At 49.8% G+C, this 15272-nt stretch overlaps 1 protein-coding gene across 4 annotated transcripts; it reads right to left on the bottom strand.

Moving 5' to 3' along the window:
- Positions 1-4080: 4080 nt before the first annotated feature.
- On the bottom strand, positions 4081-10281 carry LTBR (lymphotoxin beta receptor). 4 transcript variants are annotated; one of them, XM_031444266.2, is made up of 10 exons: positions 9948-10281; positions 9735-9831; positions 9374-9499; positions 9143-9295; positions 8679-8775; positions 8452-8543; positions 6418-6525; positions 6122-6147; positions 5329-5578; positions 4081-4975 (listed from the first exon to the last, which is right to left on the bottom strand). In XM_031444266.2, the coding sequence occupies exons 1-10, from the start codon at positions 10062-10064 to the stop codon at positions 4734-4736; spliced, it is 1308 nt and encodes a 435-aa protein (XP_031300126.1). In that variant the 5' UTR covers positions 10065-10281; the 3' UTR covers positions 4081-4733. The 4 variants fall into 4 exon arrangements, with proteins under 4 accessions (XP_031300126.1, XP_031300129.1, XP_031300127.1 ...); XM_031444269.2 differs by having other exon boundaries at positions 9969-10279; XM_031444267.2 differs by having other exon boundaries at positions 5329-5557; positions 9948-10278.
- Between the last annotated feature and the right edge of the window lie 4991 nt (positions 10282-15272).

The following is a 15272-nucleotide window of genomic DNA, read 5'->3' as shown; positions in this document are numbered from 1 at the left end:
TAGGAGGTTTTGGTTTTGGTTTGGAATACTAGACAAACTGATCTGCAAGTTTATGTGGAAAAAGAAATAAGAAAATATGGTTAGGAAAATGTTTGAAAAAGGAAGGTTAAAAGGAGCCCTAGTAGAGATTAACATATAAAGCTAAAATAATTGAAAGACAGTGGTGCTAGCAAATTAAAAAGACAAATCAAAGAAAGAGAATTGAAAATACAGAAGTAAATTCAAATTCGTACACAAATTCAGTTTATGATAATGGTAGTGTTTCAAATTAGTGAAGAGAAAAAAAATCATTGTTCAATAGATGATTTCTGGGATAACAAGATAACATTTGATAATTGTCCAATAGAAAAATTATAAAAGAGATGAAATGTTAGTGGAAAACAAATTACAAATGATTCTTTAACATATGAAAATGTTCAGTCACAATGAAATGAAAAACTTCAATTAAAAATGCAAATAAAAATTACACTGAGATACCATTTTTCACCTTTCAAATTGGCAAAGATTAAAATGTTTGTTAGCAGACCAAGGTTGGTGTTTGTATATGAGAAGGGACACTTAAAAAGTGCTGATTTTCATCTCTATCAAGGGCAATTTGGTAATATTTATCAAAATAAAATATATGTACCTTTTGACCTCCAATTTTATTTCTAGCAAATGTTTGACAGCAATACTCCCACATGTACAAAACAACATAGGTTATTGTTGTAGAATTGTTTTTAATAGTAAAGGCCAGTAATTAATTAAAAATCCTCAAAGGGATCTAGCTAAATGATGCAGCCATACAATGGGCTACTTCTTACAGATATGAAAATTAATGAGGACGTTTTGACAACACTATGACATTATGGCCAAGCCATTTTGATAAATGATGAAGGCAAGGAGGAAATATACAAAGAATATGCTACCACTTGCAGAAAAAAGGAGGAAAGGAATATATGTATGTATATTTGCTTGAATGTGCATAAATCACCTCTGGAAAAAGGTCAGAAACAATAACATTGGTTACTTCCAGGGAAGGGACCTTGATGGTTGATGGATCAGAGTGAAAGAGACATTTCACCATTTACTCTCAGATACTTTTTGAATTTTGAGCCATGTGAATAAATTACCTACTCCAAAAGAGGAAATAAAGTTATAACTTTAAAAAAAAAGAAAAAAGGAAAACTTGACTTACTGTGATTGACACAAATGGCGACTTGTTTTTTCTCTCACAAAAAGAAGCCCAGAAGTAGGTGCTCACTGACTGTTGGTTCAGTTGCTCAATGATGTCTCACAAACTAGGTTTTTACTTTTCTTCTAGGACTTCCATCTCAGAGAACTAGCTTTTTAGCTCCATGTCTTTTCCTCATGATAGCAAGATGGCTGCCACAGCTCAGGAATCGTGTCCTCTCAAACATCCCCTACTCAAGAAAAAAGGGACAAGGAAAGCCAAAAACTTTCTCCTAATGATGCTTTTTGTCCTGGAAAGGAAGACTTCCCTGCAAATGTCGTTGGCCAGAATGGATCCCATGCTTATCCTGAACCAATCCCTAGCAGAGGGGAATGGGTTTACTGGCCCCTGGAATTGGGAGAAAGGCCCCTCTCTCCTGGTATCATGGAATCTCTGCCCTAGTATAGAAATAGGAGTCTGTTCCTAGGAAAGTTGCAGAAGTCTGTTGGGTAGGTAGCAAAAAGAGTCCACTCAGCTGTCCATGTGAATCGCTCCATCTTCTGAAAAGAGAAATTGTTAATTACTTAGAACTGCATACCCACATCTCCCACTGCTACACTCTACACTCAGCTACATCCGTCTCTCTCTGCCTTAGCCTCCCCCTGGCCTCCCTGCCCATGTTGACATGGGCTGGATTCAGTATTGGCTTTCTCCTCCATGTGGTATAGGAGTGGAGTTCTCAAAAATAATATGGGACTAGCTGGATTCACTAGTACCTACCATTGTATCCAGTTCTGTCTTTTGAAGATAACAATCAAGAGGCTGTCTTCATTGGTTTTCTATCCGCTTTCATTGTAGACAGGAGCTCCTCTCTGTATGAAGTATGTTCTGTTCATGTGTGTTGGAGCCTGTATTAACTCAGCACTGGTGATGTGAGGAAGACGGGAAATGTTATGGGCTGAACGTGAACTCATTTGTCGAAGTCACAACCCTCAGTACCTCAGACCACGGCTATATTTGGAGATGTGGTCTTCAAAGAGATAACTAAAGTGAGGTCCTTAGAGTTGGCCCTAATCCAGTATGACTGGTGTCCTTGTAAAAAGAGGAGATGAGGACACAGACACACACAGAGGGAAGACTACGTGAGGACACAGGGAGAAGACGGCCACTGGCAGGTCAAGGAGAGAGGCCTCAGAAGAAACCAACCCTGCCAACACCTCGATCTCAGACTTTGAGCCTCCAGAACTGTGAGAAAATAATTATCTGTTGTTTACACCACCCTGTCTGCAGTCCTGGGTCATGGCCACCCTAGCAAATTAATACAGGGATGTAGATTCCTAAATTTGAATGGTGTCACATGGGGCTGTGCCTTAGCACCGTTTCTTCAAAAATTATTTCCTCCCTTTATTTTGTTGGGAAAAAAATTTTACAAGGTTGGGTTTTTTTTTTTTTATCAAAACACATTGGTGCAGTGAATAAGGAATCCCGTTGTCTGGTTCTAGCAGACAGCAAGAGCAGGAGGATTTAACTCTGCATCTGAAGATACAGCTCGTATTATTTACTTCTCAAAAAAGGAAGTGGGATTCGAATACTTTCAAGGTCGACCTTAAATAACCCAGCCACTCAGCTGGATCAGACGACTCCTGGAGCGTGTGCTGTGTAGCCTCTGCACCTTGAGAAGCCCCAGCAACAGAACCGGAATCATAACACTAGACCCAGACGGTGGCCTTTTATGGAAGGAGCGGTCGGCCGGCGGCAGCTCCCCTCCCAATCCTTCAAGCTAGGATCGTCTCTACTGGACAGCATGGTAGATAAATCCTGGCGGCCCAAACATTCCCAAACAATAAGAGAGTTGAGAAGATTTAAAGTTCTTTTCGGGAAAAAAGAAAATAGAGGCATACTCGGAAATATTGTAGGTTCAGTCCCTGACCACTGCGATAAAGCCAGTCACACGAATTTTTTGGTTTCCCGGGGCATATAAAAGTTATGTGTACACTAGACTGTAGTCTGTTAAGTGTGCAGTAGCATTATGTCTAAAAACTAATGCACATGCCTTAATTTAAAACTACTTTATTGCTAAAAAATGCTAACCATTGTGGGGAGGGTATAGCTCAGTGGTACAGCGTATGCCTAGCATGCATGAGGTCATGGGTTCAATCCCCAGTACCTCCATTAAAAAAAATAATAATACAGTAAAATTTAAATTAAAAAAAATTCAGTGTACTTGCTTTAAAAAAAATGCTAACCATCATCAATAATGCAGGGTTGCTCCAATTTGTAAAAAAGTGCACTAAAGTGAGACACAATAAAGCAAGATATGCCTGCAAGACAAGAAGAAATAAAGTAAAAGTCATGTCGGCCACGATTTCTTCACCGGCAGAATGTGAGCCTCGCCTCTCACTTTGTGTCTAAAGCATATACCTTTCCCTTCATCCAGCTTTTGCCAAACACTTTTGCACTTAGCCTTGAGTCTGGGGGTTTGAGAATTGGCTGAGACTTAATGCCTACAGGATTTGCAGAAAAGTCTGATTATTTGAGGAAAACAGCCCATTTTACTTGTTCCAAGAAGTTCTGTAAGGGTGCGGTTGCAAAGTTTTTACCCAAGAGAGACTCATGGGTGCATGTCCCCACTGTGCCATTTGCAGTTGAACTGGGCAGGTGACTCCCTCTCTGGGCCTGTCTCCCCACTTGTTAGATGGGAATCATCATTGTAGCTGCCTTCTTGGGGTCTTGTGAGGGTTGCATAGGATGAGCTTGTACAGCATTGAGAACTCTGCCTGCCACACTGTATGCGATCGCTGGCCAGACTGTCATCACATGAATTCCATGCTGGCCAAACTGTTATCACTCGAATTCCATGTACCAGCCCCTCATAGAAATGCCTTGTGGAATTAGGGAACAGCCTTTCTCTATAAATCCCACGGAGATAAATGATCAATCTCTTCTTTATTTGCATGTGGTTACAATTTATAAATACACTCGCCACGTCCCTCCTCCTCCAAAACTTTCCCCTATACCTAGAACCCCACCCCAACCCCCGGTTATAAGGAGGTCACAACCTCTTTCCTGTCTAGGAAGGGAGGGGAGTGTGGTCCTCCGAGTCACTCCAGCCTCATGTAGGGTCCACCTTGGTCCGTGCGAAGTGTGGGCCCACGAAGGGCCTCTGAAGCTTGGGCATGAGCACCACGAATCTGCCAGCGGTCCCGGCGATGTCCTTGCAGTGACCACGTGGCTGGCTCCCTTCCGTGCCATGCTCGGGGTGTGGATGCCACTGGGGCAGCTGTTAGCGTCGCGTGCCCTGGCCGGGCCTGAAGCCGAGCTGGTGCAGCCCCAGGGGGCAGGGGTCTGCTGCGGAGTCTCAGGCCTGCTCAGGCGGAGGTGAGTCCTGCGACGGGCACGGTACACAGCCAGTGCCAGCCCTGCTCTCAGGGACATGTCTGAGGCCCAGCCCCTCAGGGTCCATCTCTCGGGGGCCCTACCCAGGCCCTCTGTCAGTCCTGTGTGGGTAGGGCAGCCTCCCTTCTCCTGGCTTCTCCCAGACTCCGTCAGGCGCGGGTGACAAATTGGGTCCTTGGCGCTGTCAGAAGGCGTGGCAGCCCCGTGTCTCCGTCTCGGCCAGGTGCCACGCTTTGCCATCCTCCTGGTAGGGCGTCGAGAGCCCAGGGGGGCCAGGGGCACCCTCTTCAGGGATGGGGTAGGGAGGCTCCGGGGGAGCTGGGGGGTCTCCGGGGCCCCGTGCTCCCCCCAGGACCGGCCCGTTGTAGATGTAGATGTTGCCGGTGACCGTCACAGACCCGCCAGTGACGTGAATGCCATTGGTACCTGTGGGAAGGGAGGCAGAGTGAGGGGGCGAGGGGGCACTGTTGAGGACGGAAGGCCTGTGTGCCCCCAGCACCGGACCCCGCTTCTCCAGTGCCCTCGGCTATCTCCCCTTTCTGCTGTCCCCCTCCGTCTGCTGTGGTTGCTTGATCTCTGCACTCCTTCCTCTGCTTCTGGGTTTTCCGTCTCTTCCCCACTTCTCTCTAGTCAGGACACTCTGGCTAGCTGTCTAAGTCTCCCCTTGACCCCTTTTAGTCTCCTCATCTCCGTCTGGCTCACACACTCTCTCTGCCCACCTTCCCTCCCACCCTGGCCCTGCCCACCCCCTCTTGTCCCTGTGCCGGCCCCAAGCTCACCGTGGGCCACCTGGCCTTGCTCTGGGATCTCAGCCTCCAGCTCCCTGGCCTGGCTCAGAGGACTCTGCTGTTGTAGCACCTCTTCCTCCAAACCTGGGTTTGGTGGGAGCCCAGCTGAGGCCGGGGTCAGTTCTCCAGAGGTGGACAGAAGTGGTTCTACCAGGTCAGGGACATATGGGTTGACCCTCGGGGGCTCCCAGCTTCCACCGGCAGTATTTGATTCCTCTCCCTGCAGGACAGAGGCCGAGAACTAACCAATGACATGGGCCTCAGACCTCATCTTTTTTTAATTCCCACACCCCACCCCATGCTTAGGCCACTCAGCCCGCTCCTCTGCTCCTCATCACGCTCCCTGCCTCAGGGCCTTTGCATGTGTTTCCTCTTCCCGGAGCACTTTCTCCTAGGTATCCCGAAGGCTGGCTCCCTCTTTTTTTTTTTCAATTTTTCTGCTCAAATATCTGCTGATCAGAGAGGCCCTCTCTGTTCACTCTAAGATTATATACCCCCATGCTCTGCCACTGTCACTCACTCTCCCCCTACCATGCTTTGTTTAGCAATTATCATCTCCTAATACGCAGTTGTTTAACTTTGTTTTTGCTCCACTGGTAGGTACTTTGTTTCGCATACTGCTATTTCCACAGTGCCTCGAACAGGGCCAGGCACATGGCATGCTTGATAAATTCTTAATTGAATGAGTGGCTGGACACTGATGCTGCACCCTTATTCTGCCTGCCCCCACCTTGTTCACCATCCCCCTGTCCCCACTTGCTGCCCCCGCAGCCTTCCCCGTTACCTCGGGGTGTCTCTTGAGCAGGGATCCTGCAACAGAAAATGAAATGGCAGGCCTCAGACCCCCAGGCTCTCCTCCCCCACAGCCCCCGCCATGTGCTGCTGCCCTCCCTGGGCTCCCAGAAGAAACAGGCTATCATGACCCTTCTGTGCAGCCTCAGAAGAGGGGCTGAGGGAGGTGATGTCTAGTGGGGAGCAGGCGTTGGGCATCTTACGGGTAGGGGGGTGCTGAATACTCCCTCCAGCCCCCCTCCCCCATCCAGGTGGACAGAGATGCCAGGTCTGCATCCGGCTCCTTACCCAGCTTTCTGCAGAGGGAGGGGTGGCTCTTCCAGGTGCAGGCCAGCACGGTGATGAGGAGCAGCAAGGAGATGAGGGGCAGCAGGATGGTCAGCACCAGCATGGCTCCTGGCAGGACAGCAGACAGAGTGAGGCATGACGACCCCAGGAGGGCACAGGGCAAGGGAGGTAAGGAGCAGCTCTCCACTTCCCAGGCCGCCCAGAGAAAAGGGGGACCAGCTTTCCCCTCCCAGCCACACTGCAGTTCCTAAAGGTAGAATTGGAGAAACTTCCCTTGGGTTTCAGAGAAGGGGGAGGAACTCCTGACAGCCAGGAGAAGGTCCACCAGGTGGAGATGTTTGGGGCTGGTGCAAGTGGCCACCTGCCTGGGGACCAGCATGGGGGCAGTCTTGCAGGTGAGGACAGGCGCTTGGGCAGTTGGAATTGGGGGTGGGAGGCAGTCAGGGAGGGTGGGGCTTGAGGTTGCAAGCAGTCTCAGGCCACAGGGTAAATCCACATTTCTGTGGATGTGACCATCCTATAGAGACTCGTGGCTGTGGGAGCTGGGGTTGCCCCTCTGTAGTTGTGGAGTGTTTACAGAGGTGAGGGAGCTGGAGTTCTGGCTTCTGGACTCTGCCTGTGGCTGCCTGGAGGGAGAGCAGGGCTGCAAGGTCTCCACCTGCTGGCCCTCCTGGCCGGCGCCGGGAGGGGCGGGAGCAGGAGGCTAGGTGTTGGACCATGCAGCAGTGGGTAACTGCCAACGTCCTATGGGCCTCGGCGAGGCCACGGACACCACGGAGACTCCCATGCCTGTCACCTGTGTCCTCTATGCCTGAGGACGGTCAGGAGGACTTGGACACTTACATACCAGGAGTTTGCTCCTTCTGGTCCACTTAATTCTGCAGCCTGACGGAATGCAGAAGGGGAGACACGGGGAAAAACTACACCTAGAGTCTTGGATACCTGGGTTCCTACCCAGTTATGTGAATTTTTAAGTCATTTCACCCCTTTGATCACCAGAATTTTCATAGATAAAAAAGAGGAGATCAGCTTACATACTCTCTAAAATTCCAGCTCTAAGTTGCCCATCGTCTTTGATACACAGTTAAAAATTACTAAGAGGATGTGGAAAATCTATGATAGAGTTGGATGAAAAATTAAGTTACAAACATTAAAACGACTCTACTTTTAAAAAAAATATTTTTTTTCCAGTGCACAGAAAAATGTCTGGGAGGATATATTCAAAAATGTTGAGCGGCTTTGCTTGCTAGGTGCCAGTTCTGTGGTGATGTTCAGCTTTGTTTATTGGCATTTTCTAATTTTCTGCAGTGTGCATGTATTACGGCACGTGCTTGGGAGGAAGAAAGACCTAGAACAGGTTTTCATAATACCAATTACCACGTGGGTGATCTTGGGCAAGACACTTAACCAACCCCTCTGGGCCTCAGTTTCCTCATCCAGTCAGGATAATAATATGACTATTTCATAGGATCATTAAGAGGGTTAAATGAGTTAGTGAAAATCAAGTGTTCACAGAGGGCCTGACACACTAGCTCTCAATAAATGGAAGCTACGATTATAAATACATGGTCATTTTAGCAAAGTTAATGAAATAAACTCCCCCTTGATTAATAACAACTATGGTCATTAGAAACATCTTGTGATCCTCTATGAGGTGAGGAAACCAGCAGCTCCACAGAAAAGATCAAGGAAGAGTCAAATGTGGAATCCTGTCTCCAATGATGGAAGTATGTGATCTAATACAGAGATATCAGGCCAGTAAATGGATTGTGCAGCAGATGGAGTGTCCAACACCATTATAGTGATAGCAGTTACAATTATATCTCAGTGTGGCCATAATACTATTTATAACTTACAAGTTTTATATATAATATATAGCTTTAAAAATGTGTGTAAGTAGAAATACTCCAATTTCTCTTTGAGGAACTTTTCTTCTCGCCTCAATTCTGACAGGAAAGGACTTATCTTTTCCCTATCTGTTTAGATGGTTGGAATTAGGGCATCTTCCCCGTCCCCACGTCCCTGGCCCCTCACCTGGCATCTCGGGGGTCTCTGATGGATTTCTGCAGCTGGTGTCAGACTGGGCGGTGCCTGGTGCCGCCTCCACCAGGCCCTGGTCCTCACACCTGTGGAGGAAAGCACCCAGCTCAAGTGGGCTCTGGGCTGGAAGTGGGAGGCGGTCCTGTGGAGTTGCGTGTGGGGCAGGGTTGTCAGCAGCTGGGGCTGGGAGGGTGGGAGGCATATGGATGGAGCACACTCACCTGGTGTGGGGCTGGCAGCGGGCACTGGGCGAGGAGGTGTTCTGGAAGTGCCCTGCCTTACAGGGAACACAGTTGCTGTCAGCCTCCCAGGCTTTATCTGGCAAGAGAAAGGCATGGCCAGCCAGGGTGAGCAGGCAAAGGGAGCCCAGCTGTGAGCTTCCTTTATGCCCACCGGGTGGCCCCTTCCCCGCCCACCCACCCCACTCTGTAGCTTGCACCGTTCCTGATCTGTACTTTGTCCTGGCTTCCCCAGGGCTGGAAGGACCCCTGAGCCCTGCACCACCCCAGTTCCAGGTCCCTGCAGGTCCCTTCTGTGGGCCTTTCCCAGGGAGGGAAAAGAGGCGTTTTATACCACAGAGAACTAACTGCCTGGGGGCTCCCCGTGGACCCAGCACTATGCCTGCCCCCTGTTCAAGATCACCCGCCCATCCTCCTCCTCACCCTCTGCCCCAGTGACCTCTGACCTCTGAGCTCAGCTTCGGTGCCAGGTGGGCAGTCAGAGAGTGGCTCGCAGTGTACACACTCAGAGTCCCAAAAGACGCAGAACATTCCTGGCTGGCAGCGGCAGCGGGTTTTGTCTTTGCTAGTGCAAGGCGTGATCTCCACGAAGCCCAGCACTGGCGGGGAGATGGAGGGCTCAGCGGAGGGGTGCGCTCCGGGAGATCCCAGCCCCAGCCCCGGCACACCCCACTCACTCTGGTCACAGGGGCGGCACAGCTGGCAGAAGGAGAGATGGTTCCAGTGCTCGTTGTAGGAATTTTCGGGGCACGTGGCACAAACCGTGTCCTGGCCGTGGCTACATTCAGCTGAGACGTGCGTGCCTAGGATGTGAGCGGGGCAGCAGGAGTGTCAGGGGCCTGGGGTTCCGCCGGCACCTCTGCCGCTTGCTGTGTGACCCTGGGCCTGTTCCTCCGGACTACATAGGAGGGACGGCCAGTGTTTCTCACTCTAAGTCTGCCAGCTGTCTCTCCTGGGAGCCGGTGTCTGCCTCCATTCTGAGGCAGTGAGATGGGCTGGAGTCCCCTGTAACCCACCTCTCTGTCCCCGGCCTCTCACCTGGGGGGCAGCGGGAGCAGCAGACCTGATGCTTGGACTCGTAGTACTGCTTTTCCTGGTCCTGGCAGGTCTTGTTCTCCGTGCGGTATGGGGGCACCTTAAAGGGGAGATGGAGTGGGGGAGAATTAGTCAGGGGTCAGCTGAGAAGGGCAGAGGGACGACAGAGAGGGCTGCCCAGACCCCTCTCCCCTAGCCAAGCCCGCCTCCACCCACCTGCACAGGCCCCTCCCTCACCAGCGGGGGCTGGGATACTGCCAGGAGACCACTGAGGCCCAGGATGAGTGGCCCCCAGGCCAGGCCGCAGTGGGAGGTGGCCCAGGGCAGGCGCATGGCGGCCAGTTGGCCAGCCGATCAGATGGGTGGAGGCCTGGGAGGAGGGTGGAAGGCCTGGATGTCCCGGGCAGTGGTGGCAGCAGCTTCCTGAGCCCAGGGGCCAGGACAGGACTGGGGCTGACGTGCCCCCCGGGGCCGGAGCGGCCGGGCCTGGCCTGGCCTCCAGGGCTCCAGCGCCGGGCTCAGGAAGTGGGAGTGGAGCGGCGGCTGCGGGGCGGGGACAGGGAGCGCTGGGAGCTGAGGCGGCTGTCGCAATAGCAATCGGGAAGAGGAACAGGCTTGGCTGCCCCGACGCAGGGCGGGAGGGGACGGCCGGGAAAGCACGTGAGGGCAGCAGGGCCGGAACCGGGCCTCCTCCCTTCTTCGGAAGCCTGACTGGAGAGGAGGACGCAGGCACAGACCAGGCTCAGCTGGTGGGAAAGGGCAGCAGAGCCAGCGGATGGTCCTCGGATGGGCCCTGGAGAGCCAAGCTGGGGCGGAGCTGACCTGGGAACAGATGGCGTTCCAGACAGGCACCAGATCCAAAAAATGGAGGGGCCTGGGACAGTCAAACTTGGAGGTCTCTCGAGAGACCCTCGGAGAGCCTGGGACAGCCAGCCAGACCAGCATCTGGGAAGCAGCAGTCCAAGTTGGAAGGCTGTCTAGGCTCCCGGGTTCCCACCCTGTTGTGTGACTTTTTAAGACAAACTATAAAAGAGTCACAAGCCAGCCAGCCCTCCCATCCCTGACCCAACCCAGCCCACACATTATTGTACACAGGTCACCTATGAGTCCCTCCAGAGGGTGCAGAGGCCCCTGCTCCCCATCCTCAGAGAACGTGGAGCACGTGTATGCCGTGTTCCCAGGAGCAGGGCAGCTGGGCTGGGGCTGGGCAGCCACTGCCCTCAGTCCCGGCCTCTCACCCAGAAGCCTTTGAACCCCTTTGAACTGGAGGCAGCTGGCAGCCCACCAGTCCAGCCCCCTCGCCTTAAGAATGAGGAGACAAACCAGGTTGCCAGGTAGACAAGACTAGGATCCTAGGAGGGCTTGGTCTGGTCCCTGCTGTCTTGCTTCCCCCCATTTCCCTGCAAGCTATTAACAGCACCCCACTGTGCCCTATGCCAGTCTCTCTGGTTGCCAAGTTTCTGTGCTCCTGGCTAACTACTAACTGTCCTTGAGGGTCACTAGGGCTCTGGAAAGCACCCCACCCCAGGCTGCACAGCCCCCACGCAGGCTGCTCCCCATGACCCCAGCTCGCCATCTGCTGCAACGGCCTGCCCTGAATCTGTAAGTCTGGCTCCAGGAACTTCATACAGAGTCCAGCACAGACCGCGTGTCCAGCACATATTTCTGGACTATACGGGTTTATGGCTCCTCCATGTCTCATAGCCAGTCCATGGCAGAGCCAGCCTAGAGTCCAGGGGTCCTGAGTCTGGGTCCCAGCTCATTCCAGCAACCACACTGCCTCCTTGTGACTCAGGAATGCCTCTCTAGGCATGAGGGGCTGACTTGCTGTCTTGAGGGAGGTCACCTGGGCACCATGCACACCTCCGCCCTGGAGGGCCCTGTTCAGCGTACATCCTTAATCTGTTTGCTCTGACTGGCTGGACTGGCTCCTAGTGGAGGAGCTGGGGTCCTGGTCAGGAGTGTGCCCAGGAGTGGGGCTCACAAAAGTGTGAAGGGGCTTGTCTGAGCTTTAGATACACCTCTCTCCTCTCCTGCTGCAGGCCTAGGACAGGCACTCTGTTGGCCAATATCCGGGCCAGCCTAGGAAAAGAAGAAGTGTCAGAACATCATACACTGCTCAGGTCAAGGGAGTGGAGGGTTGGGACTGGATGCAGCACTGAGCTCTTAAATGCACAAAGGTCTGTGTGCGTGGTAGCCTTAGGTCCCTTATTCTTTTCCTAAAATTAAAAAAAAATTCTTTTAATTGAAATTTATTTGATTTACAATATTGTATTAGTTTCCAGTGTATGGCAAAGTTATTCAGTTGTATATATATTTTTTCAGGTTGTTTTCAATTATAGGTTATTATAAGATATTAAATATCATTCCCAGTCCTATACAGTAAATCCTTGTTGCTTATCTATTTTATGTATTATTTTTTAGATTCCACGTGTATTATTTGTCTTTCTCTGTCTGACTTACTTCACTTAGTATGATACTCTCTATGCCCACCCATGTTGCTGCAAATGGCAATGTTTCATTCTTTTTATGGCTGAGTAATATTCATATATATATATAAATATACATACACCATGTCTTCTTAAACCGATCATCTGTTGATGGGCACTTGGGCTGTTTCCATGTCTTGGATATTGTAAATTGTGCTGCTATGAACATTGGGGTGCAGTATGTTTTTGTGTTTTCTGGTCATACACCCAGGAGTGGGATTCTGGATCATATGGTAGCTCTATTTTTAGTTTTTTAAGGAATCTCCATACCTTTTTCTATAATGGCTGCACCAAACTACATTCCCACCAACAGTGTATTATTATTTGTAGACTTTTTGATAATGGCATCCTGACAGGTGTGAGGTGACACCTCACTGTGGTTTTGATTTGCACTTCTCTGATAATTAGCGATGTGGAACATCTTTTCATGTGCCTGTTGACCACCTGTATGTCTTCTTTGGAAAAATGTCTATTTAGGTCTCTTTTTTTCTTTTTATTATGGAAATTCACATATAATACATACACAGAAGAGGAGAAAACAGTACTGTGAACTCCCAGCTTCAACTCAGGTGGGTCTTACTTCTTCCATAAAACCCTCCACCTCTCTTCTAACCTCCTCTCAATTATTTTGAAGGAAATTCCAAACATATGTCATTTTACCAGAGAATATTTCAAGATTTTACTCAAAGACAGGGAAGAAGGGATCTTCTTTTTTTAATTGATGTATAAGACATATAAACAGTGAACTGCTGAAAGCACACTAATCTTATGTATACAGGTCAATGAACTTTCGCTTTTATATATTCCAGTGTCTCTCTCCAGAACACTTCCTGCACCCCAGAATGTTCCTGCATGCCCTTTCCAGGCAAAGCTCCCTGCTTCACAGGTGGGCACCATTTCGATCCTTTTCAATTCCAGCTGGCTGAGCCACAGCCTTTTTTCTGCTGCCAATGTCATGCTGTCCCTTCAGCCTTCAAGGACTCTCTGGGTCCTACAGAAAGAGCCCTAAGATCTGGACTTTAATCCTGACCCCACCACTTCACCTCTGTGGGCCTCTTTTTTTGTGCCAAATCAACTGCTGGTTTGCTTGCTGATCTGATCTGTTTTCCACCTTTCCCCGGCTCTGTTCTGCATCACTACTGGGAACTACATTTCCCAGAGCCCCTTTCCCTCTGGCTTTCCCACAGTTTCAGCCAATAGGAAGACAGGTGGGTAGAGGACAGGTAGGTGGGAAGAGGGAAGAAGCCAGGCTTTTTCTCCGCCTCTCTTTGCTCTCAGACCTTGCCTGCAGTTGGCTGTGTCAGCTGTGTTTCCTCCTTTTCTCCTTCCACAGTCCCATCTCCTACCAGGCAGCCCTTACTATTTCGTTCCGGTCAAATAGCTCTGGAGGTTTCCGAGTCAGTGATGATGCATTTGTAAGGTGCTCCTTCCAGCCTGGATTTGTAGCTGCTTCCTGCTGTGCTCTTTTCGGGGCTGCCTTGCTTTCTCCTGTTGGCTTCTCAGCTCTTCCATCAACCATGTACTGATTTCTTGTGTTAAATTTCCTCCACTTGAAAGACTTAAGACTGTTTCTTGTTTCTGGACCATGACAGACAAATCTTATTAATATTAAGATTAATATTTCTATAATTATTATATTAATAATTATTATATTATTATATAATATATTATATTAATATTTCTATACATATTAATTATTATGTCGGCCCAACGTTCTCCAGGAGGATGAGGAGGTGAGGGGTCCGTGAACCCTTCACGGGCAGGCATTGCCTCCGATTCTTCCCTCTGTGTTTGTTACCAGCTTCTTGAGGATTTGCTGATTTCCACCGGGCAACACCAGACGGGGACAGAGTGCCGCGGAGACGCCCAGCGTGTGTGGGAGGGAGGCCCTTCTCCGGGCCCCTCCAGAGGGGCTTGCCGGGAGGTGCTTCCTCCCGGAGGCCCACGGGGAATCAAAAAAGGGGTTGGTGGGAAAGGGTTCTTCTAACTACTCTTCTTTCTCCCCTCTTCCCCACAGGGCTCTTAGCCAACTGCTGCGCTTGGAGCGGGTCTGGCAAATGCTGAGAAATGTATAATTGATGAGGTCATCTTTCTCCAGAGCATTTGCACTGGGGACACTCCCTTAGCCCAGTCGTTCTCATCAGGGGTGACTTTGCCCCTCAAAAGACATTTGGCAATATTTGGAGGAATGGTTTTTTTGGCCAGGGAGGGAGGTAATTAGGTTTATTTATTTAATTAAGAGGAGATATTGGGGATTGAACCCAGGACCTCCTGCATGCTAAGCATGTGTTCTACCACTGAGCTGTACCCTCCCCCTGCAGGAAGTTTTGATTGTCACAATTCAGGGGGTGCTATTGGCATCTAGTAGGTAGAGGCCAGAGATGCTGTTAAACATCCTACAACACACAGGATAACCCTTACAACGAAGAATTATCCAAATGTCAACAGTGCCAAGGTTGAGAAATCTGGACTCAACCCAAAGGAATAAACTTCTAATGGTGAATGTCTAGGCACCCTGCCAGGTGACTGGACTAAGAGTGACAGGGAAGGGTTTTCTGGAGCATCATGTAGATTAAAGAGAAAATCATGCCATATAAATGCAGGTAAAAGAATCACTGTTTTCCACAGTGGGGAGCCCAACGTGGAGAAGCTAATTAGCTCTAAGCAGCAAGAATACAGAGTTACATTTAATTGAATGACTCAGTTTTACCCTAGAAAGTCTTGAAACTGAAATGAAAAAAGTGAAGGAAATTTAGATAAGTTAATAAACCACAAATTAATAGGTTATCAGAGGACATTAGGATGTTGGATGTTTCGAGGATAGCACATCGCTCTCCGTCAAAGAACACCTTGGGTCTTACTCAAGATGCTAATTCTGTTGTCTTCTGCAGAGGGGAGTCAACAAATAGTGGCCACTAGGCACTGGGGCCACCTGGCAAGTAAGCCTAGTGCCTGTCCTCATAATATGATCCGTGTGTGCGGAAACACACACATACACATATGCACACACGCACACACTGGGGTATGAGCATCCGGCAGTGAGTGCCGTGGT

This window comes from Camelus dromedarius, chromosome 25 (assembly GCF_036321535.1).
Source record: "Camelus dromedarius isolate mCamDro1 chromosome 25, mCamDro1.pat, whole genome shotgun sequence".
NCBI lineage: Eukaryota > Metazoa > Chordata > Mammalia > Artiodactyla > Camelidae > Camelus > Camelus dromedarius.
The sequence above is the reverse complement of the archived record's forward strand: the minus strand, read 5'-3'. Positions and strand labels throughout refer to the sequence as shown.

Excerpts from the sequence above, each read along its gene's own strand:
- LTBR (XM_031444266.2), bottom strand. The coding sequence starts at position 10,064 with ATGCGCCTGCCCTGGGCCACCTCCCACTGCGGCCTGGCCTGGGGGCCA. Across the intron at positions 9,296-9,373 it reads GTGCCGCCCCTGTGACCAGA|TGCTGGGCTTCGTGGAGATC; the intron begins GTGAGTGGGGTG and ends TCTCCCCGCCAG. Across the intron at positions 5,579-6,121 it reads TGCTCAAGAGACACCCCGAG|TTCTCGGCCTCTGTCCTGCA; the intron begins GTAACGGGGAAG and ends GTCATTGGTTAG.